Source organism: Schistocerca piceifrons, chromosome 5 (genome assembly GCF_021461385.2).
Source record: "Schistocerca piceifrons isolate TAMUIC-IGC-003096 chromosome 5, iqSchPice1.1, whole genome shotgun sequence".
NCBI lineage: Eukaryota > Metazoa > Arthropoda > Insecta > Orthoptera > Acrididae > Schistocerca > Schistocerca piceifrons.
The window spans coordinates 72,405,294-72,432,299 of NC_060142.1; the positions used below are offsets into that span (position 1 = coordinate 72,405,294).

Below are 27,006 nucleotides of genomic sequence, written 5' to 3' on the forward strand. Positions count from 1 at the left end.
TGAACTTCCGAGGGCCCCGTGTGATCGCGCTTCGGAAACGCTCGACATTTTCATGAGACCTGCGTGGCCGACCAGCGCTTTCCCCTTTTCATATGCGACCAACTTCAAAGAAATTTGTATGCCAGTAATGCTTGTGCAGAGGCGCCGTATTGCTGAATCGACGGTGTAATGCACAATGGATAGACATCACACAAATACCAACACACAAAATGATTTCTGGAGTAGTCGACATGTTGCTACAATCAGCGCAGCTTCGTCGGAACTTAGAACCTTGCTCTATCCAGTAACGTGAGCAATGTGGCTCTATGTTTTATAGTTTGTCTCTAATAAACAATTGACATCTATTACTTCCTTTTGAATCACTCAGTACACAGAGGATGTTTGTCTTAACTTGGGACAACTAAATATCTCGAAAACGACGCATCGTACGAAAAAAAGGTTATGGGCGAAAAGTTAAGGGGACATCTGTGTATGTGCTACAACTGGTCACCTCCTAACCATCTCTCCTGCGTGGGTGGGGTTAACATTGTATTTTCAAATGGGAACCCCCCATTTGCATATTCATACTACGCCAAAAAAGTACGGTTTACTCAAACCATTCTTTCCCAGTAGTAGTAGATGGCACTGTAATCGAAATCAAGCACCCCGATGGTGACAGGCAAGGGTCTCACCGAAATCGAGCATGCCTATGGGAAGAAAGACTGTCACATCCATGTCACTGTTTTGGATCGCGCTAAACGCAGTTTCTAACCAACTATTGAAACTGCTGACCATATTGTACTGTACAATCAAATTTGCAACACTAAAGTAAATTTCGAACATAAACGTCAACCGTTAGAGCACAACGTTACATTTGCATCATAAGTGACATGTAGCATCAAAAACATCGGGTCATAATTGCAAAAACAGCTACACTAGATATAACTGCGTCATACACCACCAAGTGAAAGCAATGATTTGAGTAGACGGTAGGTATTGTTTGGTGTAGAATATGAATAGACAAAAGAAGGGGGTTTCCGGTATGCTCCAGTCACGCTGGAGGAGAGGTTAGGAGACGGCCAGTTGTCCCCTTTACTAACAACATTTCACCGATAACATTTTTTCCGTACAACACATCGGTTTCGAGAAATTTCGCTGGCTCAAGTTAACAGACACCCTGTATAAGAACCTTTTAGAAATGTAAAAGCCCCTAAATTTCGAGGTCTGTAATCAGTTAGAGACAAGTGAAAACTTGAAAACCACTACTGCTAATAATAACAACAACAACAATAATGATAATAATAATAATAATAATAGTAACCAGAAGGTGACAGTGAAGGAGCATGAGAAATAGAATAGCATGAGGAGAAGGAGAACGAGAAAGAGAAGAAGGTTATGTAGGGGAAGAGGAAAGGGTAGGGGAATGAGAAGAAGGAAGAGAAGAAAGGGAGGAAACGAGGAGAAAAGTGAAGCAAAGAAGGAGAAAAGAAGAGAGGGAGAGAAGCACAGAAGAGGATAAAGATAACCTGTAAAAATAAACCCTAGTTCAGTACCTCAAAGCGACGTTGATTATTCGAGGACAAGAGTATTGAATATACCAAGACTTGGTGATAAGGTTAAAATACAAAAAAAGGGATAAATCATCTTTCCATACACTAAAACATATTTGGGCCACAGAAATGAATTGCTGAATGAAGTACCACACATGTAAAGTACTTTTAAACGAATGCGTGACGTCTGTTCTTTTGGACAGACACCAGGCGGAATACGCAGCTGCTATAAATTACATGTAAACTGAAGGTGGAGGGGATACATGTAATGTATCTAAGCTACGGACTCCGCGTGGTGTCTGTTCTTTTGGACGCGTGCAAAAGAACACACACCACACATTCTTACAAATATCTAACTTCATCTCCATGGGCAAAAATTCCACGTTCTTCAATGCGGATGCACAATTATGTCCGACCTCCTGCGGGAATCTCGGAGTAGCGAGCATGGAGGACATGGACAGGGGCTGTGGACAGCTGGCGCTAGGTGGCAGTGCGGATCGGCCGACAGGAGTGCCGAAATACTCGGCGCAGTGGCGAGAAAAACTAGTTTCCGGGTGGCGCAGTGGTTAACACAACTGCCTACTAAACAGAACATTCCGGTTTTGAATCCCGGTGTGGGTCATATTGTTAACTGGCATCACTAGTGCCGGCCGCTGTGACCGAGCGGTTCTAGGCGCTTCAGTCCGGAATCGCGCTGCTGCTACGGTCGCAGGTACAAATCCTGCCTCGGGCATGTCTGTGTGTGATATCCTTAGGTTAGTTAGATTTACGTAGTTCTATAAGACTGATGATCTCAGATGTTGAGTCCCATAGTGCTCAGAGCTATTTGAACCATTTGAGCATCAGTAGTCCTTTCCCGCTACTTTCCCTCCTCCACTTTTAATTTATACATAAATTATTAATCCTTACACAATTAGTTTTTATACCAGTTACCGAAGTACGCAATAATGTTCCACAAAACTTAAAAAAGAGTTTTGGTTTATCATTTAAAAGTGGACAGAAAAGCACTCCGTCTTCAGGCTACAAGTGGCCCGTCGGGACCATCCGACCGCCGTGTCATCCTCACTAATGATGCGGATAGGAGGGGCGTGTGGTCAGCTCACCGCTCTCCCGGTCGTTACGATGGTTTTCTTTGACCGGAGCCACTACTATTCGGTCGAGTAGCTTCTCAGTTGGCATCACGAGGCTGAGAGCACCCCGAAAAATGTCAACAGCGCATGGCGGCCCGGATGGTCACCCATCCAAGTGCCGGCCACGCACTTCGGTGATCTGACGGGAACCGGTGTAGCCACTGCGGCAAGGCCGTTGCCTACAAAAATGGATAGAAGCTTCATGTAAATTATTACAGAAGAAAGGCATCACTATTCCTGTCAATATGTGAGTAACCAACAGACAATTGGCGCTTGCAGAAATGTATCCTTGCAAACCCTCAAGAATAATGCTGAAACAGTCAGTAGGGCAATAGAAGCTGACTGCCTCCTCTTTTCAGCCCGTGATCGATCGCTAAATTAAGACGACAGTGAAAATCCTGTCACGCTTTGCGCGAAAGCGTTGCGCAGTGTCTTTAGTATGCCCGTCTGTCACGTCATGTCGCACTTTTCAGCCCTTATCGCATAGTCAGTAAGTAAAGATGTCTAAACAATAGTGTCTCCCACCAAGTGTGAAGTACTGCTAAGGGGTTTCGCCCGGTGTCCTGGAGTCCACATACCATAGCTGTCATGTGTTTCTTTCTTCATGACAGTTCCCATTCGCACACTCTAGGTGCAACGAAGACCCTCAAGCAGCGTTCGATAACCCAACATACAGCACAGACTAAGTTCCCTCTGATTTCGTCATTTCACTCACGTGGACCGCTGCCTATGAGTACAAGATTTTGGAAAACTTTCGCTCGCTCGCCCCACAGGGCGAAAGCTCGCTGTTTGACCTGAACGCATCTTTCACTGCAGCTACTCCAGAATGCTATTAAATCTGTGCTAAGAGTTCTAGCTTTTCATTGCTAAATAGTCCAACTTACATTCCAGAACACGTCAAAATATATCCTGTTTTATTGCTAAGGCATTCCAGTACCTTTAATGTGTCAAAATTTACAGTTTTTATGTAAATGACATGACCATTTTTGTTACGACATTGGGCGCTTCATTTTTAAAGCCCCTGGACTTATACTTCCATAACTACACTCATGCTTCAAATGCCTCTGAGCACAATGGGACTTAACATCTGAGGTCATCAGTCCCCTAGACTTTTAACTACTTAAACCTAACTACCCTAAAAACATCACACACATACATGCCCGAGGCAGCACACACATGCATGCCCGTAGCAGCCTCGTGGTTCCAGACTGAAGCGCCTAGAACCGCTCGGCCACTGCGGTCGGCTAACTACACTCATGGAACTTCCTGGCAGATTAAAACTGTGTGCTCGACCGAGACTCGAACTCGGGAGCTTTGCCTTTCGCGGTCAAGTGCTCTACCAAGGTTCGCAGGAGAGCTTCTGTAAAGTTTGGAAGGTAGGAGACGAGATACCGGCAGAAGTAAAGCTGTGAGTACCGGGCGTGAGTCGTGCTTCGGTAGCTCAGATGGTAGAGCACTTGCCCGCGAAAGGCAAAGGTCCCGAGTTCGAGTCTCGGTCGGGCACACAGTTTTAATCTGCCAGGAAGTTTCATATCAGTGCACAATCCGCTGCAGAGTGAAAATCTCATTCTGGCAACTACACTTATGTTCAGAAGAAACAAAACACCTTGAACGACTAGAGATACAACATTCATATTCACAGGACATGTACATTGGTATGTTCTGCAGAAATGATTAGCATTTCAGTCACCTCGGTTCAGCATGTGTCCTGTTGCCTAGTAGGCACAGGGTCCGCCATACGTCCTAATAATTTGTTCCACACGTACAAGGCGCGAACGGCACCGTGTGATATATCCGTCCATGCTGCATTCACCTGCTTTCAAAGTTCATCTGTGTTGGTTGGCACTGGATCACAGTGCTGCATCCGTCGTTTCGCCATATCTCACACATTTTAAATTCGCGGCAAGTCCGGTGATGTGGCGGACCAGAGCAAAAGACTGACACTCTGTGACACCAAGGTGGCACGTGTTCGTACAGTAACATGTGGTCGTGCATTGTCTTGTTGAAAAATGGCGTTTCGGGTGTTGTGCAGAAAGGGTATGGCTACCAGTCGCAGGATGTCATTCGCGTAGGTCACATTGGTCAGTGTCCTGGACACTCTCCAGCTGTGATTTGGTTGTAACCAGTAGCACCCCACACCATAAGGTCCTGAGTTGGCGCTGTACATCTTGTGTGAATGCAGTTGTCGTGGTGCCGCTCCCCCTATCTGTGGCGAACCAAAATGCACCGGTCATTTTCAAACAAACAGAGGCCATTCCCGTCCTCGCTGATGTCATTCCATACAACATTGCCGTCTAGCATGTTTCTGCAAATCTGTCAGAGGTAGGCAGATAAGTGGACGACGTGCACGTAACCCATGCGGTAAAAACGGCGACTGACTCTCACATCCGATAGTGTAGGATGTGTGTTCACAGTTCCACTGTTGCGCCAGAGCCAAGGAGGACACAGATCTGCCCAGCAATGCCACTCGGATTAGGTGTTGACCTTCGCGAGGAGGGGGTGTGGGGGTGGGGCGGTGAGCGGAGCGGGGCTCGGGAGGTCTGGGTGGTGCGATCTGCCCCATCTCGTCGTGTTCTACGGACCTCCGTGAACCATTCTGCACACACCCGTTGCACTAGCAAACTTCCTTCCGCAGGAACTGCAGTTTCCCGGAAGAATGTATCACATTCTCTCGTCAATAACCTGCCCTTCTTTCAGAATCACTGATTTGTCGGTCCGCTCCGCGCATATGTCTGCGAGGAATCTTGCACATCTGCTCAAGTCACACTGATCCATTACCTTTGGCTTATAGCGAGAGCGAGAGCCGCAGGCTCATCCTACAGGTAGATGGTGTCGCGCCGCGATGTCGATGTTGACCTTGCATCCGCGGACCGACATGGTTCAGATGCTAATCATTTCTGCAGAACATACTATTGTACACGTCCCTTGAATATGACGGTCCTGTCACTAGTTCTGTTTTTTTTCTGACGCTTCACCACAGCAAAAAGTAAGCTATATTTTTCTCTACTTTTCATTTTCTGTAACCATACCGTACATATCTAAAATTAAAATTTTTAAGTCCTCTTACGTAAACAATATTTAAATATCTCTTGTATCATACAGTTATAGCTGAATTAAATTACTTGAATGTACAGTGAAGAGCCAAAGAAACTGTTACATTTGCCTCATATCGTTTAGGTCAGACCCCAGCACGCAGAAGTGCCGCAAGACTACGTGGCATGGACTCGACAGGTCTGTAGGAATGCTGGAGGCAATTGACACCTTGAATCCTGCAGGTCTGTCCATAACTACGTAAGAGTACGACAGAGCGGTGATCTCTTCTGAACAGCACAATGAATGCCATCCCAGATATGCTCAGTAATGTTTATGTTTGGGGAGTTTGGTGGCCTGCGGAACTGCTTAAAGTCAGAAGAGTGTTCCTCGAGTCATTAGCCGTGTGGGGTGTTGCATTGTCCACCTGGGATTGCCAAAGTCCGTCGAAATTCACAATGGACATGAATGAATGCAGGTGATTAGAGAGAATGCTTACGTCCGTGTCACCTATCAGAATCGTGTCTAGATGTATCAGGGGTCCCACACCACTCCAACTGCACACGCCCCATTACAGAGCCTCCAACGGCTTCAACAGTCCAGTGCTGACATGCAGGGTCCATGGATTCATGAGATTGTCTCCATCCCAATACACGTCCATCCGCAGCTCCATGTAATTTGAAACAAGGCTCGTCGGACCAGGCAACATGTTTCCAGTGATCAACAGCCCAATATCGGTTTTGACAGGCCCAGACTGGATGTAAAGCTTTGTGTGGTGCAGTCATCGAGGGTACACGAGTGGGCCTTCGGCTCCGAAAGCCCATATGAAAGATGTTTCGTTGAATGATTCGCACGCTGACACTTGTTGATGGCGCAGCATTAAAAAATGCAGCAATTTGCTGAAGAGCTGCACTTTTGTCACGTTGAACGATTCTCTTCAGTCGTCGTTGGTCCCATTCTTGCAGGATCTTTTTCCGGCCGCAGCGATATCGGAGATCTGATGTTTTGGCGAATTCCTGATATTCACGGTACACTCGTGGAATTGTCGTACGGGAAAATCACCACTTCACCGCTACCTCTGAGGTTCTGTGTCCCATCGCTCATGCGGCGACTTTTACACCGCGTTCAAACTCGCTTGAATCTCGCTACCGATAAAATTTGGAGAACCGTCATTTGAGGATGATTGCAGAACGGTTCTGTTGCCTGCAAGATACATTGCGAGTAAGGAGCACAATTATAAGATACGGGAAATTAGGGTCATATGGAGGCATTTTTCCCTCATTCTGCACTGAAGCCCCAAAGAAACTGGTATAGGAATGCGTATTCAAATACACAGATATGTAAGACAGATTACAGCGCTGCGGACAGCAACGCCTGTATAACACAACAAGTGTCTAACGCAGTTGCTAGAGCGGTTACTGCTGCTGTAGTGGCAGGTTATCAAGATTTAAGTGAGCCTTAACGTGGTGTCATAGTCGGTGCACAACTGATGGGGCACAGCAGCTTCGAGGTAGCGATAAAGTGGGGATCTTCCCGTACGACCATTTCGCGAGTTAACCGTGAATATTAGGAATCTGGCAAAACATCAAATCTCCGACATCGCTGCGGCCGGAGAAAGATCCTGCAAGAACGGGACCAATGACGACTGAAGAGAATCGTTCAGCATGGCAGAAGTGCAATCCTTCCGCAAACTGCTGCAGATTTCCATGTTGGGCCATCAACAATTGCCAACGTGCTAACCATTCAACGAAACATCGCCGATATAGGCTTTCGGAACCAAAGGCCCACTCGTGTACTCTTGATGACAGCACGACATAAAGATTTATGCCTCGCCTGGGCCCATCAAAATCGGCATAGGACTGTTGATGACTGGAAATATGTTGCCTGGTCGGACGAGTCTCCTTTGAAATTGTATCGAACGGATGGAAATATACGGGTATGGAGAGAACCTCATGAATCCAAGAACCCTGCATGTCAGCAGGGGACTGTTCAAGGTGGTGAAGGCTTTGTAATGGTGTGCGGCGTGTGCAGTTGCAGTGATATGGGACCCCTCATACGTGTAGACACGACTTACAGGTGACACGTACGTAAGCGTCCTGTCTGATCAGTTGCATCCACTTTTGTCCATCGTACCGGGTGACCAAAAAGTCAGTATAAATTTGAAAACTGAATAAATCGCGGAATAATGTAGATAGAGTGGTACAAATTGACACACATGCTTGGAATGACATGGGGTTTTATTAGAAACAAAAAAATACAAACGTGGAAAAAATGTCCGACAGATGGCGCTTCATCTGATCAGAATAATTAGCATAACAAAGTAAGACAAAGCAAAGGTGATGTTCTTTACAGGAAATGCTCAATATGTCCAGCATCATTCCTCAACAGTAGCTGTAGTCGAGGAATAATGTTGTGAACAGCACTGTAAAGCGTCTCCGAAGTTATGGTGAGGCATTGACGTCGGATGTTGTCTTTCAGCATCCCTAGAGATGTCGGTCGATCACGATACACTTGCGACTTTAGGTAACCCCAAAGCCAATAATCGCACGGACTGAGGTCTGGGGACTTGGCAGGCCAAGCATGACGAAAGTGGCGGCTGAGCACACGATCATCACCAAAAGACGCGCGCAACAGATCTTTCACGCGTCTAGCAATATGGGGTGTTTTTTTTTGTTCTAATATAACCCCGTGTCATTCCAAGCATGTGTGTCAATTTGTACCTCTCTATCTACATTATTCCGTGGTTTATTAAGGTTTCAAATTTATGCTGACTTTTTGATCACCCTGTATATTCCGAAGGACTTGGGCAATTCCAGCAGGACAATGCGACATCCCACACGTCCAGAATCGCTACAGAGTGGCTCCAGGAACACTCATCTGAGTTTAAACACTACAGGTGGCCACCAGACATGAATATTATTGAGGATATCTGGGATGCCTTGGAACGTGCTCTTCAGAGGAGATCTCCCTCCTTCGTACTCCGACGGATTTATGCACAGCTTTGCAGGATTAATGGGGTCAGTTCCTTCCAGCACTACTACAGACATCAGTCGGGTCCATGTCACGTTGCATTGCGGCACTTCAGCGTGCTCACGGAGACCCTACACGATGTTAGGTAGGTGTACCAGTTCCTTTGGCTCTTCAATGTGTTAGCGAGTTGAACAGGAAATGACTAGTAGTGGTATTGTGTGCCCTCCACCTCGCGTCGCACGGCGGATCGCGGAGTATCGATGTAGATGTAGATGTTCTGCGCATTTGGTGCGGTTAAAAGGTGCAAATTACAAATACTTTTGCCGGACGTAATCGGAAAGAAGTCCACTTACGTTGTTGTGCAGTTGCGGCATCCTGCCTTGGAGACTTATGAAGTTGTAGTTCTTGATGGGAGTCTTGGGCGGGTGGTGTCCGAGCACGGTGACGTTGTGCCCCCTGACGGCCAGCTCCAGGAAGAGCGGGCGGAACATGAGGAAGTGGCTGAGCCCGGGGAACCAGATGGGCGCCAGGATGTTGGCCGCCTGGCCGTCGTCTGCCAGCAGCAGGCCCGCCACGACGCTGAAGGCCACGAACCACGCCCACATGGCGGCCGCTCACCTGAGGACACGAGCGGGCGCTGTCTTGAGCGCCTCTGCAAGAAATATGCACACAGGAAGAGGGAAAGGTCCGACAGTGAATGGTTACCATACAGTTTCTGTTATTCGTATATTCACCCTCCGCATCACAACCAATTCCCTTCCGATTCTTTCCACAAATAGCTTGCCTGCAGAAACTGCATTTTACGAAATATTCCTTAGGATTGAGGACTCAGTGTATCAGTCTCTTAAAAGGTAATTCGTTTCGGGAATCAGGAGAGCCACTTTTCAATCACGCTTTTCGGCATCTACCGGGTGATCAGAAAGTCAGTATAATGTAGATAGAGAGGTAAAAATTGACACACAAGCTTGGAATGACATGGGGTTTTATTAGAACAAAAAAAAGCAAAGTTCACACAATGTTCGACAGATGCGCGTCGTTTGGTGGTGATCGTGTGCTCAGCCGCCACTTGGCCTCCCAGGTCCCCAGACCTCAGTCCGTGCAATTATTGGCTTTGGGGTTACGGGAAGTCGCAAGTGTATCGTGATCGACCGACATCTCTAGGGATGCTGAAAGACAATATCCGACCCCAATGCCTCACCATAACTCCGGACATGCTTTACAGTGTTGATCACAACATTATTCCTCGACTACAGCTGTTATTGAGAAATGATAGTGGACATATTGAGCATTTCCTATAAATAACATCTTTGCTTCGTCTTACTTTGTTATGCTAATTATTGCTATTCTGATCAGATGAAGCGCCATCTGTCGGACACTTTTTGAAGTTTTGTATTTTTTTGGTTCTAATAATACCCCGTGTCATTCCAAGCATGTGTGTCAATTTGTACCTCCATATCTACATTATTCCGTGATTTATTCAGTTTTCAAGTTTAAACTGACTTTTTGATCACCTGGTACATATGAATAAGAATATCTACACCGATGAGCGAAAACATTATGAGCACCTGCTTAACAGACTGTTCGGACGAAGTGTATCACTGATACAGCATATCAGGGATCCGACTCTTTGTTGGTAGGTTTGTGGAGGTATCTGGCACTAGATGTCCAACCACAGGTAACGTAAATCGCGTAAATAACGGGCCAGTGATTTGCGTACGCGGTGGTGGCGCCCGATAACGATCCATATCGGTCCCGTAGGATTTACATCAGGCGAATTTGGTCGCCGAGATATCAACATGAGATCACTTTAATGTTCCTGAAGCTAATGCAAACGTTTATGGCTCTGAGACACGGATGAATATATTGCAAAGTCATCAAGAACGAGGGGGCGTAAGTGGTTCGCAGCTGTCAAGAGTGTCTTCGATTACTAGGTCAGGTCCAATACAGAATGTCCCCCACAGCATAATACTGCTCCCACCAACCCCCGTCCGTGGCGTGCTGCTCGTTTCGAGCAGCCGTTCACCTCGGTGACGGCGTTTATGGAGACGGCCATCGACTTAGTGTAGCCTAAATGCGATTCATCCGAAGAGCCGACACGTTTCCATTGATCGACGGTCGAATTACGATGGTCCTGTGCCCACTGCAATGGTAACTGACGATTTCGTTGGGTCAACATATGAACATGTAGGCGTGGACTGCTGCGAAGCTCCATGTTCAACAATGTACGATGAACGGCGTGGTCCGAAACACTTGTGTGTGCACCAGCATTGTGCTCTTTCGGTAGAGATCGCACACGTCGCCATATATCCTACTTAACAGAGCTGACGAGCATCCGAACCCCATGTTCTGTGAGGACTCGTGGACTTCCAACGATTTAGCGCCTGGTGGTAGCTTCACTGCCCTTCTGTCTCTTTCCATAGGTGCTTACGACAGTAGCACGTGAACATTCGACCAGCTTCACCGTTTTCGAGATACTCTTTCACACGCTCTGGGTAATAATAACCTGCCATTTGTCAAAGTCGATTATCTCAATCTATTTCCCCACCTGCAGCCCATATCTTCGCTACGATGATTCCCCGTCCGTGTCTAACATACTTTTGTTACGCCGTCACGTGCCCGCAACGCCACCACGCGGCATCCAACGTCGCGGTGGGCAGTGGTCATATGGCTTTGGGCTCATCAGTGTATACAGTTCCTGTATATTCACCTTGTAGATCACAACAATTTTTCATCGTATTCTTCGCACAAACATATTTCCAGTAGAAACTGCATTTTACGCAATTTTTCTTATCAAAGAGAACTCAATATCTCACCCACTTGGAAGGTACAGCTCCGCTTCTGGAATCAATGGGGCGACTTTTCAGTCACATGTTTCGGTACATATGAATAAGAATATCTACGTATTAAAATAATTGCTTAAGATCATGACTCTTTATTAACCATCGTAAGAATGTCCACAAAGTCATATTTTCTCAAGGAAAATTCAGGACTGATTAACATGAGTAAAGTTTGGAAGCGTTTCCATGACGGAATTGGGAAATAAATTCGTACATCTTTTTAACATGTGTGGAGTAGACGAGGAGAGAAGACCGAAAAAAAACCGTAACAAATGAAGTAAAAGTTTTTTTCGGCATCTGTCATGGTATAAGCAATAGCTTCTCTTACACTGAAATTAGCACTAGCAGAGCAAAAGGCGCCAGTTAAATGACTAGCGGCAACACAAAGAATTGTAACGAAGAGATTGAAAAAACCAGTCAACCGTAGCAAAACAAAGGTTTATTAGCGCTAATAAACCTTTATTTTGAAACGGGTGGGCTGATTTGTTTAACGTCTTCAGATTTAGACATTTGCTGATTCGCAGCCATGTTTCAGATTTTAAAAATTTTAATGTTCCTTACGTCAGATGGTAAAAATGGAACCTCATAGCATCGTTTTGTTCTCCGTTTATCAATCCGTTTGTTAAGACGTCCTCCTCTCAGGAACGGGTAGGGATGTCAAGTCCAGTATATGTCAAATGCTAAAGTCTACGGCCCCTTGCCACAGGAAAAATTTTAAGCTTCTAAGTCAATGTACCCAAAAAATACATCCGTTTACCTAACATATCTTCACATTCGCAAACTCAGTCATCAAAAGCTGTAGGGTACGTCCCATTCATCTAAAATCGTGAAGCTTGGCAAGAAGCAAGCATTAACACAGTACAAGCGAAGGAAAATATCCGATAATTGGTCGTGCGGTAGCGTTCTCGCTTCCCACGCCCGCGTTCCCGGGTTCGATTCCCGGCGGGGTCAGGGATTTTCTCTGCCTCGTGATGACTGCGTGTTGTGTGATGTCCTTAGGTTAGTTAGGTTTAAGTAGTTCTAAGTTCTAGGGGACTGATGACCATAGATGTTAAGTCCCATAGTGCTCAGAGCCATTTGAACCGATAATTGTTAATTTGTAATTATATCACATAAAAATATTTGTTTGCTATTTGTTGCCCTTTTCTGTGGAATATTTGGGGGTACCAAGTTCATAGTTATGCCTACAATACTGTGTTGGCGATTGCTGCCCAAACATCGTTTCCACGTACACAATAATTTTTCTACCACGCAAACAGTTGGGGTTACACTCGTCTGGTAAGCGACGTTCCCGGAGGGGATTGGGGAGGGGGGGGGGTGTCCACTGAGGGCGTAAGCGCACAGTAACCCTGGGTTCGGTGTGGGGCGGCGGTGGGGTGGTTGGACTGCTGTGGCCTGTTGTGGGGTTGTGAACCACTGAGGGCTATGGCGGGACGAAGCCGCTCCGTCGTTTCTAGGTCCTCGGTTTAATACATACATACATATGCCTAGAGTGCCTTGAATGAGGTTTTCACTCTGCGCCGGAGTGTGCGCTGATATGAAACTTCCTGGCAGATTAAAACTGTGTGCCGTACCGAGACTCGAACTCGGGACCATTGCCTTTCGCGGGCAAGTGCTCTACCAACTGAGCTTCCCGAGTTCGAGCCTCGGTCCGGCACACTGTTTTAATCTGCCAGGAAGTATCCTACAGTGCCTTGCTGATGCAAAAAATTGCAGCTTCTAAATCACAGCATTCAAAAGATACAGCCATTTCTATCACATATCATTTTCACACTCGCAAGCTCACCCATCACGACCTACAGATAAACTATCTGTATACTTAATTAAGTGCGCATGGAACTCGCAGAGTGCGAGTCCTAGTTGCACTTGCCCGGTTTTTTAAAGGTACTTTTCTTTCTGCAACTTGTCGCTGGTCTACATCTAAACTGATACTCAACAAGCCGCCGTACGATGTCTGACGGAGAGTACGTCTTACTCCGCAGGCTTTCCGCATTTCGGTAGTTTTCTGGCGTTGTAACCTTCCTACAGACAATTGGATCGTCTGCGAACAGCCTTCTGGCGCTGTCCACTGGATCATTTTCTCTGATCACGCAGAGCGTTATGACCACCGACCTGCTATCGATATAAGCCCGTCCAGGTGATGGCAGCGTCACGTGGCGAGGAGTGACTGGTTGCCAAACACACACACTGTGCATATAGTATCAGTGAACGTCCTGTCCGTTTGCAGAATGGGCAAGGCACGTGATGTATCTGAGTTTGACCGAGGGCATACTGTGATGGGCCGGTAGCTCGGCATGAGCATTTCGGAAACTGTTATATAGCTAGAGAAGGCCGAAATGCACGCTATAAGCTCACGCAGGATGGCGTGAGGTCTGAAACAGGATACGTAATGAATGCTATAAAGAAAAGTACGTAGCTTCTGGAATACTTAACTTTAATCCATCATTTGTATACATCGTTCTTGATGAGACATGCTTCATACGATAACTAGCAATTGCTATGGCGCCTTGCTAGGTCGTAGCCATTGACTTAGCTGAAGGCTATTCTATCTTCTCTGCAAATAGACGAGGCTTCGTCAGTGTTGCATCGCTAGCTAAGTCGTCCGTACAACTGGGGCGAGTGCTAGTACGTCTCTCTAGACCTGCCGTGTGGCGGCGCTCGGTCTGCAATTACTGACAGTGGCGACACGCGGGTCCGTCGTATACTAGCGGACCGCGGCCGATTTAAAAGCTACCACCTAGCAAGTGTGGTGTCTGGCGGCGACACCACAGAAACTGCACGACTTTTCGGGTGTTCGAGAACTGCTGTGGTGAGCGTCTTCAGCATGTGGCGAAACCAAAGTGAAACAACATCCAGACATCGTGGAGTTGGCCGAGCACCTCTCATCACAAATGTCAGATGTCAGACTTGTAAAACAGGACAGACGGCGAACTGTGGCCGAACTGACATCAGACTTTAATGTTGCCCAGAGTATAAGTGTGTCCGAACACACAGTGCACCGTACACTCCTAACGAAGGACCACCGCAACCGACGACCCATGCATGTGCCAATGCTAACACAACAACATCGGCAACTGCGACTGAAATGGATCGGTGACCATCTGCACTGGAGGACGGCTTATTGGCAGAGTGTTACATCGTCTTCCAGGGGAACAGCTCTTTCACACCTGTACGACATGACGGAAACAAGCTGGCGGCGGCTCCATTATGCTCTGAGAACATTCACGTTTCCATTCGTGGTTCCAATGGAGCTGGTGCAATGTACCATGACGGCCAAGGGGTATCGTACAGAGGTTGCAGCTCACTTACAACCGTTCGTGACGATCATATTTCCCGACGGCAGTGGCATTTTTCAGCAAGATAATGTGCCATGTGACAAGACCAGGAGTGTGATGGAGTGGTTCGAGGAACACAGTGGCGTATTCCAAATGATGTGTTGGCCTCCCTACTCCCCAGATCTGAACCTGATCGAACACATCGTGATTGAACGTGACGTCAGAGCTCATTGGCCCCCTCCCCGGAATTTACGGGAATCAGGTGACTTGTGTGTGCAGATGTCGTGCCAGCTACCTCCAACGACCTACCAAGGCCTCACTGCTTCCATGCCAAGACGCGTCGCTACTGTAATCCGTGAAAAAAAGAGGGGGGGGGGGGGGGGTGCTAGCGTTAAGTACGAGAAGCTGAGTTCTGTCTCCCAGAATGTGCTGAATAAAATCTGGTACGATACTCGGTTCCTGATGACGTAATTTCTGTAAATTACACTTATGCTGTGGATTGTTGAATGCAATATTTTACGCTGCCTACTAGCGGATGATGGGGTGCCGGTGGGGCAAACATACCGCTCTTCAACCAAAGTATTCATAGTTCATAATATTCAATCAACATAATTCAATGGCAAAACATTTACATTTGGTTTTAAAATTAATAAAAAGGCGATTTGCTTTAACAGAATTGAAATTAAAGTCTAACATGTCTTCATTTTTTAATAATTGTTTCAGACCTGAAATTTTTCTGGAGGAAGGAAAATTTTTTTGGTTCTTCTAATTCTCTTTGGGGATTTTTAATGGTTTTAGATGCATGGTTTGTACAAATATATGTATCCTTTTTGGCTTCTTTTGGTTGACTAAAATAATTTTGAAATACTCCCTGTTGTAATAAACAAATAAATACAGCGATAATTCAGTAATTACCAAGGAAAATAATAATAATAATAATAATATTCAGTTACACCGTGTGAATTGTGGTGGTAAGAAGCTTCTGTTCACTACTAAATTCAATTGTTGATATCTTTTCAGTGACGCCCAACAGGTGGGAGCACTTGTACATAATGAAAAGATTTAAGATTCACAGATGCGTTCGTAAGGCTTCCGTTGAGGAACATTAACTGTAATACTAAGGTACACAAATGGAGTCAGAGGGTCTCAAAGCGTTGGAAACGAAAAGAACTAAAAGTAAGACTAAAATGAGAAGCTTATATGAAAATTGTCGCTGAAAAATGATGACCTTCAAATGAAATATTGAACATTCACTAACAGTTGAAGGACCTGCGGTTGGAAAGGATAGTTATTGGGAGGAGGGGATGGGAGCATTAGGCTCTCTATAGAGTTCTGTTGCGTATGTACAATTGTAGGAGTCCATTCTGTTGCAACTACGGAGATGAGGGCAGGTCATAGGATGGATAGCAGGATGCAGAAGAGAGTAAGAGACTGGGCTGTATGGAGAACGGCAATATGATGAGGAAATCAATACGGATCCATCAAGAACATGGGCTTCACAGAAGATACGAGGGTTGGTACTTCAATAGTGGCAACTATTTATTTACAGCTCGTACAAAATAGATACGTTTTTCACAGTTTTATTGACCTTCAAAGTAGTCACCAGCATTGTGTATAACCCGTTGCCAGCGATATGTGAGTCGTAGGATACTCTTAGCAGTGCCAGTTGTGTTGACAGTTGGAGCGGCGCGGTTTATTGCCCGACGAATTGGTAAAAGTTCTGAAGCGAATGCCGTGAAGTGTTTCCTTCAGTTTAGAAATCGACTTGAACTCACTAGGGCTTAATTCAGGTGAGTGCAGTAGGTGGTATAGCACTTAGCAGCTCCATCAGTCAAACAAATCAGTAACAGCTTGCACTGTACGTGCTTGAGCATTGTCCTGCAAAATGATGGTCAGGTCCTGCAGAAAGTGTCATAACTTCTGTCCCTAAGCTTGCCGTAGGTTGTGTTCCAAAAATAAACAGCACAGGGACAGAAGTGATAACACTTTCTACAGGACCTGACCATCATTTTGCAGCACAATGTTTAAACAAATACAGTGCAAGCTGTTACTGACTTGTTTGACTGATGGTGCTGCTAAGTGCTTTACCACGATTTCTAAACCGAAGGAAACACTTCACGGCATTCGCTTCAGAACTGCTACCAATTCGTCGGGCAATAAACAGCGCCGCTCCAACTGTCAACACAACTGGCACTGCTAAGAGTATCTTGCGACTTCCACATCGCTGGCAGTGGGCTACACACAATGCTGGTGACTACTTTGAAGATCAGTAAAACTCTGAAACACGTACCTATTTTATACGAGCTGTAAATAAATAATTGGCGCTATTAAAGTTTCAACCCTCGTAATTACATTTAACAGTAGATACAAACACTCTAAAGATACTAACACTTTTGTATTTACTGCAAGAATTTTCTCTTTGGAATTTTCTCTCCTGGCAAATAAAAACTTTGTCCTGGAGCGGGAATCGAACCTGTAACCTTTCGCGGACAAGTGCTCTACCGTATAGCTGTCCAAACACTACTGCTCATTTCCTGTAGGGTGAACATCAATAACACCGACAAACTGCAGGGAGTGATTCCTGATTGGAAATGAAGGAAGGAAAGGTTCCTGACGGGAAATGGTGGAAGCAAAGCCTTTTGAACATGTGTCTGGAAACGCAGTAGATGGCGCTGACCGTGTGCCATAAGTTCCTTGAGCTTTGCAGTCTGTGAGACTGACGCAGTGAACTGTAAGCAGCATAATGGTCCGGTATTCATGTGGGAACAAGCAGAGGTGATGTTTGTGTACGGCCAAACACATGGAAACGATTTCACAGACGCCAGCCTCATCACACAACATTTCATGTCCTTTTTGGACGTTTGGGTGATAACGGGTCCTTTCGGACGGACGAAAGCGCTGGGAGGTGGCGGATTGTGCGTACATCAGATATGGAGGACCGAGTTTTACCGGATATTGAGACGAATCCTAGAGCTAGCTTCAAATATCTGGAGTACGGCACCCATGCACTTTCGTCTGTCTGAAATGAACTATGATCGCACCAACACCAAAAAAGGGCTTGAAATGTTATGAGATGTGGTTGGTTTTTATGAGTTTTGGAATAGTTGTGCTGCCTCTCGACCGTTTCCAATTCTTTGGCCGTACGCAAACACCATCTCGGCTCGTTCCCGACATGAATACCGAAACCATTCTGCTGCTTACAGTACGTTGCGTCAATCACACAGCCTGCAACACACGAGGAAGACACGGCACGTGGTCAGAGAAAACTTTCATTCGTCAGCGCCATCTACCGTGGCAACTGTTGTGACGTAACAAGACTGTTACGCCACACGGTAGTAGCCAAAAGAAAGGCACGCTAGACTAATGCTGTGGCCGATAGTGCACGAACGGCAATATAGCAGACGGGCGTGAAGTCTGGAACATGAGAACTTATGAATGAATAAGAAGAAAAGTATGTAGATGCTTTTTACTTAACTTTTATTTATTCCTTGGAATACATCTCTCTCGATTACTCGTAAGCTATAGGCACTGATACAAATGGCTCCTTGCTAGTTCGTAGCCATTAACTTCTGATGGCTATTCTGTCTCTCGGCTAATGAGAGAGAAAGGCTTCGTACAACTGGGCGATAGCTAGGTTCGCGTACAACTGGGCGGTAGCTTGGTTCTCGTACAACTGGGGTCGAGTCCACTCTCGTATCACGAGACCTGCCTAGGTGGTGGCGCTAGGTCTGCGATCACAGTGGCGACACGCGGGTCCGACATGTACTACATGGACCGCGGCCGATTTAAACTACCACCTAGCAAGTGTGGTGTCTGGCGGTGACACCACAGCAACGATGCAGTTCCAAACACATCTTCATAGGACGTTCTTTTCTCCATTTCCAGTCAGGATCCGCCCTGCAGTTTGCCGGTTTTATTAATGTTCACTCTGTACATATCCTGGGGAAACAAGCGAACCTGACGGCGGCATATGGCAGGAGCACTAGAAAGAACTGGTCGTATCTAGTGAAGCCAGATGTGAGGCAGTGTAACCAAACAGACAAAAGGAGCGAAATTTGACGCACTATATTAACGCAAAAGACTATTTCTAATCACCGGTAAAAAGTATTAAGCAATGTTAATTAATCTCCGTAGAAGGGAGAATATAAGAGCCGACATTTTGAAAGACATTTTTCTTCTTTGGAGTGTCATGATTGAGTACGCTGGTGTCAGACTAGTGCATAATTTTATGTTTATTTCCTTAACTTTTAGTAAGAGCTGGACAATTTATTGTGTTACATTCAGGGAGAAAAAGTGCCTATTGTACGTAAATTTAGGTATAAGTTCAATATTAACAGTTAATGTCCTCCTTTTGTGTATATTTCTTTAAGAGGGACCCAGAAGCTCAGAACATCTGGAAATTAAGTGATTAGGTCAGACCAGACGAAACTACAATCATACGACTATGAATGTGGGATCTTTGGTGGATTGTGGAGATGGCTCATCGGAGGTACAATAAATGAAATATTAGTGCACTTTATTACATTTATGAATAAAAAGATTTACTTAACTTGATAGAATCCTTTGCCACAGGAGTGCGTGATAACTTAACAACTTTCACTGCTTATTAAAGCATTACGCGATGCACTAATTAACAAATTGTTCTCATGAAGTGTACTGTGCTATAGTGGTTAGTACACTGGACTCGTATTCTGGAGGATGACGGTTCAATGCCGAGTCCAGCCATACTAATTTAGGTTTTCTGTGATTTCCCTAAGTCACTCTAGACAAATACCGGGATGGTTCTTTGAAAGGGCACGGCCGAATTTCTTCCCTAATCCGATGGGACAGGCGACCTTGCTGTTTGATCCCCTCTCCCGAGTCGACCAACAATGGAGTATACTGTTCTACATTTACAAAAGCACATTTCCTTCTGAGAGTTGAATAACTCTTCAGGCCTACTCGATGATACCGACTGCTCCAGGTGAGGGGCGTCGTCTCCCATACATCATTGCGGACTACAGCGAGACCTTGCAGCGTCTGCGGTATCGATGTGCGTTGCCAATATTGACGTGCTGCAGTGATCCTTAGACAATACCACAACAGCTATTTCTCGTTTGAAGTAATGAATGTGATTTTTTATCACTTACTGATCGTCGTGAGTAATTATTCAAATCGAGTGCATAAGCTTTTCTTTTAAAACTCAATTAGCAAATTTCCAATTCTATGCCAACAAAGAGGAACTATTGAACGATTGCCTTTGGCTTCTGATTTGCTTCTTTGCGTTTAGTTTCGCCCGATTGTACTGTATTCCTTTGCGTCGAACTCACATAGGTAGATCATTACCAGACTGTATGCACTTGCTTTTCAACGAAGACATTTACTTTTGCTACCTTCCTTGATTTAATGCTTTGAATATCGTAAATAATGGTTCAAATGGCTCTGAGCACTATGGGACTTAACTTCTGAGGTCATCAGTCCCCTATAACTTAGAACTACTTAAACCTAACTAACCTAAGGACATCACACACACCCATGCCCGAGGCAGGATTCGAACCTGCGACAGTTGCGGTCGCGCGATTCCAGACTGTAGCGCCTAGAACCGCTCGGCCACTCCGGCCGCCTGAATATCATGATAGTTTACATTTGACAATAGTTCTACACAGCACTGCAATACAGTTTCAAAACCTTTGGCGCGCCATAATAAGCTTAACACTTATGGAGACCGTCGAACAGGTCCTAGCGCCCTCTGCGAACGTAACAGTATTCCTGGATTTGTGTTTTCCAGTACCCCTTAAAAAACGGAATTATAGTTGTTTAGTCACTGCACTGACTGCAAATTATTGTTTTTTGGTATTGGTTTAATAATGTCTGCCCTCCAGCCATCGAAAATATTCTAAATGAGGAAGGTGAATTACAGTTTGTGAGGTAAAGATCATTATTATATGTTGCTTTTATAAATAACACATAATGAGACGGAACTATCGTTTCCGCCTGATTACTGTACCACATTGTACTCTGTAATAGTTGTTTTATATCACGTATTAGTCAGTGTTGTATTGTGTACTGTGGTGTTATGCGAGCCTCTGGAAAAGGGATGAAAGTCACTGTGTTAATTTATTTACTTATTTCATCATCTACATCCTTTCACTTGTCCTTATTATGTTGCTACAAATTACAGAATGACTTTGTTTTGACTGTGGGTTCGTCTGCAGAACAGACGTAGGACAGAGATGCAAGTTTTACTTGGATTTTGGTGCCCATCTAACTCTTGTGGGGAACTGACGAAGATGCACCTGTAGCCTTCGAGGACTGGTAGGATCCCCCTCCCGCTCCCCCTCAGGGAAGAGAAGAGTGACCGTCCGGGGCGCTCTGTCATTTTTCGGGATTCGGTTCATGGTGTGGCTAGAGGATGGACAGCAGGTATGACGGGCTCCGTCATGCAGTTTCCAAAAGTGGAAGAGGATAAATATATTATTGTTAAGATTAATAAACCGTTCTTTTTCAGTAAAATTATGTGGCGATCACTTTTGTAGTAATTTTACAGAGAAATTCAGTGGTTAGAAGTTTGGTATTTTGTCGAGAGCATGGAGCAAAATTGAATACAGCAATACAAAGTCAATATTAAGGTGCCTTGAGCTGTTTTAGTTTCATCTGAATTGGTCATCAATTACCTTGACTTTGATGGTTAACGTAAATTAGTTCGCCAAATATTAGACGAATTTTTCTTATAGTGTCGACCTCACCCAGTGTGTTCGGCTCAACCATGTGGTCGCCATTGTACAACAAAAGATAGCAGAGATTTTAGTACGATTTCTGGTTACGGAGTTTCGATGTGAATTATGTGAGATACTTAAGTCAACTGACGTAGGAAATTCCTTGCTAATTCTTTATTTCTGGTCTACCCTGTCACGTGAGCAGTTCTGCGAGGAGACTCCACCACCTGCATGCTGAATCAGGTTCAGACAGGAAATGCTTGTGAAGTTAATCTTGTCACGAAACCGAGAACAATCCACATGGGTGAGAAAATATGAGATTCGTTGATTTCCGACTACCCAGACAGAGTTGGGTGCACGTATCAATGGGCAAAGGACGTTCTTGAGGTAATTCAGTCTAGCATTTGCCTGCGTCTCGTGTGAAGCTTTGATTATGTTCCAAGAACGGTTGTATAAGGCGAGTTCCAATGTACCGCTTTGACTTCCAACGTGGTGCTGGCTCCATAGTCACTGTAAAATGGTCGTTCTTGTTGAAATTGATATTAGAACAAATACGTGCGAGTGAAGAATTTAGTAGAATGTAATAAATTTTATATGTTCCTCCCATGTCCCACATTATGATATTGCATCGCGTGTCGCCTGCGAAATCGAATAGCGCCACTAATTGAGCTCAGTTGCTATTTAATTCGCAGCATTTCCAGTGGATTTTGAATGGATGACGGACATGAAATGCATGTGAGAACAGTAGAAAGAACAGTGACAACGTAATATTCCTTCCCTGTTCCCGTGCATATTTTAAATTACGAGACCGCTACGTTAGAGGTAGGCGCCATCAGCGCGATAAAAGCCAATAAATGATGTTCCATTTTTAAATGAGTCATGACTTCGATGACACAACGATATCCACATTGAATTGAGAATCTTTTGTTTCCTAGTCTATAAATTTCAGCCCCAAAATGACGCCTGATAGGAACCCTGATTAGTTAGCTCAACTGATGAATTGCAAGGAATCAGTAAATAATTTTGGTAAATTCAGCGAAAAATATATCGTGTCTTACTCTAAGGCAAATATCCACTAACTTACTTGGTTGCTTGAGCCCTCCCACGCACATTTCTTTGTGCGCAAATTAAAATAAATATTTTGGACCGACTATTTTTTTATGAAATCCGAAGCATTAAATCAAGTCAGGTAGCAGAGGCAAATGTCCTCATTTGGAAGCAAGTGCATACGGTCTGCCAACGATCGCCCTACATGTTCGGCGCAAAGGAGTACAGTACAGTCGGACGTAACTAAATGCAGAGGAGCAAATCAGAAACGAACGGTAATCGTTCACTCTTTACAAATAATGCAAAGAGTCGAGTGCATCGACACTGCATTGAAGTGTTTAACCCGTGTGCGGTGGTTGTTGCTTACACCGGCCTCTTAATGTCTTGGGAAAGGACCCATTGATTCATTTCACAGTGAACATTTATTTCAGTTCTATTGGTGACCATTGTTGTTGTTTCTTCTTCAACTTCATGATCGGCACGCCATGGGTAGTTCCATTTTCGGAGATGACAACAACCTTGCTCATAGAGCTGCAGGGATACGTTCCTATTTACTAACACTCAGAATCCCTATGACATTGCGTCTGGTCCGATCTTGATCCCATGCAAAATGTCTGGGACTGTCTGCAGTAAGTATCTGTATTGTGTCTAATTAGCTTGGAGTTGCGTGTGACGTGCCTGGAAAGACTCGTGTAATCTCTCTCGCAGAACTCAGTCAACCTCATGCTACTGGCGAGGTTACTCGCGCAGCAGTCTAATTCCGGTAACGGATGCTTATAACCTACAGTAAATGAGAGGATCTGGTAGAATATACTTAGTATGCAAGATGGCAATATTTTTTTTTTCGAAAACAAGCCAGTAGCTCACGATTTACTGCATGTAGCAATCTTACCTATAGAGAAAATTTTGTCACAAGGACGTCGGACATTATATTATGAGCACAAGAGCTTAACACTCTGGTCGACTGTTCTGATTCGTAAATGCTTGTCACCATCTAAAATTAAGAACTCTTGCGAATTTAATATGGGGTCTGAATATGGAGCTATTTAAATACAAGGGGCGATTAAAAAAAAATTCCGTTAGACCGCGTCGCTGCAGTAGATATGCAAAGAAGCGCAACTCTGAAGCAGGTATATAAGCACCGACATGTGTGCAGGGAAGAGCGTGACATTCGTGTCTTTACGACGTGTACGCTGTATATGCATAAACGTCAACTATGGCGACATTATTACCAAATGCGGCCAAACGGGAGCAGTGTCTTGTTATGGCATTATTTTCTTGGCTCCCGAAGGAAAAACACCGATATGCACCCATCGGAGAAGGAAGAATATGTATGAGGCAGCATTTCTGTCGAAAACCACGGTTGCATAATGGAATGCCAAGGGTTTCTGCTGCTTCACGATGACGCACGTCCCTGTATCGCAAATGTCGTAACGCAGAAGTTAGGCCAACTCAAGTGGCAGACTCTGGAGCACCCGCCCTACCGTCCTAACCTCTCTCCGTGCGATCACCACGCCTTCGCTCCCTTAAAAAAAGCCCTGAAGGGTCGAAGATTCCTTTCGGACGAGGATGTGCAGCAGGCAGCTACGGACTTCTTCAAGCAGCGGGACGGGCTGTCTTACTACACGGGCGCCTTCAACCTGGCGCCTCTGTGAGATGTGTCAATGCTCACGGCAATTTTGCCATATCACCATACCGAATCTGGACTTCACGGCCTTCGAACGGAACTTTTTTGATCGTCCGTTATATGCAATATACCTGAATAAAAAGACATTATTCCGAAACGTAGACAAGGAAAGCACTTTGTAACTGTATTTTTTTACTCTGCAATAATTAAGTGGACAATTCTGTGAGGCATAAGGAAGTTTCCCACAAATTTCGGGTGCGAAACATTCACTGGGCTTTGCTACCGGTCAGATTTGGGTTTTCCGTGCCTTTCCTTAAATGGTCAACGTTAATTCGGGGCTACTTTCATCGAAGGTACGACGATTTTCCTCCACATCCTTTCGCAATCCAGTCTTGTGCTCCGTTCTAATGACCTAGTCATCGACGGGTCAAAGCATAATATTCCTCTTCCTCTCTTTTATTTTTTTATTTAAGAACTCAAGGGGTAAGGAATGTGTCTGATAGATCGGAAAATTTGTGCAGCAACTAGTTGTTTTTAATGTAAGCAAAAATTCTCAGAAATAAAAGGCAAAACAAAAAAAATAGGAATTTAGCGACAGAATTCATAAATTAGTACAAGAGGCGTACGAAATCATACAGAAGGCAGACAATGTGAAATATGACAGTTCGAGAATGTGTAGATTCAAGAGCACCCACAGGTAACAGTCAAATACTTCATTGTACTGAACAGTTTGTTAGTAAGCCTCGGGAAAATATTACCGCCATTAAACTAATTCACATAAATCGTTGGAAATGGGATATAATCAGGTCAAAAATATCTTGAAGAGATCCTTGAAAAGGTGTTATCAGGGCAGAAAGATTTTATAGAACGTTGAAAACCTTTTAAAAATGTAGAGGAAACAAGGAAGTATAAGTAGATACAAAATCTTAGAAGCAGTAGACGGGATAAAAGTCATTTCAACAAACCAAAAAATTGAGGATACTAGTAGTGGGCAGTTTTGGCTAGAAATAGCAATAAATTAAAAATTAGAAAACTCGGAGTGCAGATAGGAAAACCCAAGCAGATACGTCTGTCCCAGAGGTTACTCTTATGTACGATAGCGCCCCATTGAGAGCGACAGATTGAGTTCCGTCTACGTGGAAGTCCTTAAGGGGACGTGAACTATCTTTTGTTTTAAAAAATCTATTTTTTTTAAATTGCATTTTTGGATCCATAAAAGTATTTATGATCCACCTCTGCAATGGCTTTTCCGAATACGGAACGGAAATATTTGTTATTCGCTGTTGAACAAAAAAATACACCTGCCTGAAATCGGCTTTTTTCACGTACCAGTTGTTTTCTTTCGGAGGACGAGTTATTATACCGGTGCTTGGGAGCACACACACAGAATTCAAATGAAAGTTTGAACGCGTGTGTTTGGAAGCTAACCCCCAAGCATTTGCATTCTGGTGCGAAGACTGTAGAGATTGCGACTTTCCTGGCAGTGAGCAGATTCAACGAAGGGTATTCAGCAATTCTAAATACCATGACAACAATGGACGTCACCCTGGGACTCTTCTATTCGAAGCAGTTCGCCAAGCATTCGGACGACCACCGGATTCAAGGGGCCGAAAATCGCTGTCACCGGCCGTACGAGCGGCTGTGGAACAGTGCAGGATGGCCCAGATCGAGCAGAACGCCCTCTATGAGAAAGAGGAACGACTAGTTTATGGACCCGGAATAGCAGATTGAACGTAAGTTGCATAATATTGCATTATATGTAATCAATACTTCAATTGCGTTTTTCTCGAAATGACTTTCTTTTTATCGCGCGGTACGGTAACTTCAAATCTACTGAACCGATTGGCATGATTCTTTGTTTCTGACGAAGCTAACTAAATTGTCTAGGAGTTGTACCACTTTTATTCCGATCCATCAACTATAAATATTTTTACTTGGCCGACAAAGTCGAAAAATCTATGAATAAACCCTATTTTTTTCAAATGGCCGCCATTTTTTTCCTATGGTCCAAACAGCTTAAGCGAGGTACAACTCCTAAAGAATCTTATACAATTCGCTAACGTCAACTCAGTTTTGATTTCAGACAAGCCGGCTGACCTGTGACACACCGCGCGTGGAGGTCTACATCGAAATTTCATTTCGTTCCGACGGCACTTCCGCCTTTGCTCTTCGACATTTCCGGTTGAAAAAATTCCAGTTTGTAGAGGAAATATCAGTAAGCATTTTGACCAAATTTGACACTGATATCTATAACACATCCCAGAAAAAAAGTCCTCAAAGAACATGCTTCTGCGGACCAAAGATATTAAACCTCCTCTTAATGCGGTCACGAAGCTTGTCTGATGCGCCGTAATTTCTTATTATGCTCACTACGTGACAGTAAAGAGCTACTTTGAATGGCTTCCCAAAATCAAGAAGCACGACGTCAACCTGGGTGCAGTTATCTGCTACCCTGTGGTATCATGGTACGAAAGCCACGAGATGGGAATCTGTTTCGATACCCACAGAGGTAGTTTCCGTTATCAAATACAGTTGTAATATACGATCATTGGACGTGTTCCACAAAGCTACAACACACTGCTTTCGTCGATATAATTACGTGCTTTAGTTCGATATCACTTCGTGTAAAATACAATGTGCAACGCGTCTTCCTGGTTTTTTCGAATGCTTCGTTGCTCTGCCGAACTGTGACGAACATCTACTAAAAGAGGAGCAAGTGATTTCACATAAGTGTATAGAATTGTATTGGTATCTCGGAAGATCCAGTTACCTTTCCTTTGATGAATGATTTCACTTGAGCTTATATTACACGACCAATTACCTCATTTTCTGTAGTTTCACTGTTCCGGTAACACTCGGTGTTTTA

At 44.6% G+C, this 27,006-nt stretch overlaps 1 protein-coding gene across 1 annotated transcript in view; it reads right to left on the reverse strand.

Moving 5' to 3' along the window:
- Positions 1 to 27,006, reverse strand: part of LOC124797822 (UDP-glycosyltransferase UGT5-like) — a 160,491-nt gene that overhangs the window by 71,759 nt on the left and 61,726 nt on the right. Inside the window, exon 2 of the mRNA XM_047260849.1 lies at positions 9,013 to 9,277. Coding sequence (XP_047116805.1) covers positions 9,013 to 9,264 — 252 coding nt within the window. The 5' untranslated portion in view covers positions 9,265 to 9,277. The remainder of the gene's footprint in view (positions 1 to 9,012; positions 9,278 to 27,006) is intronic.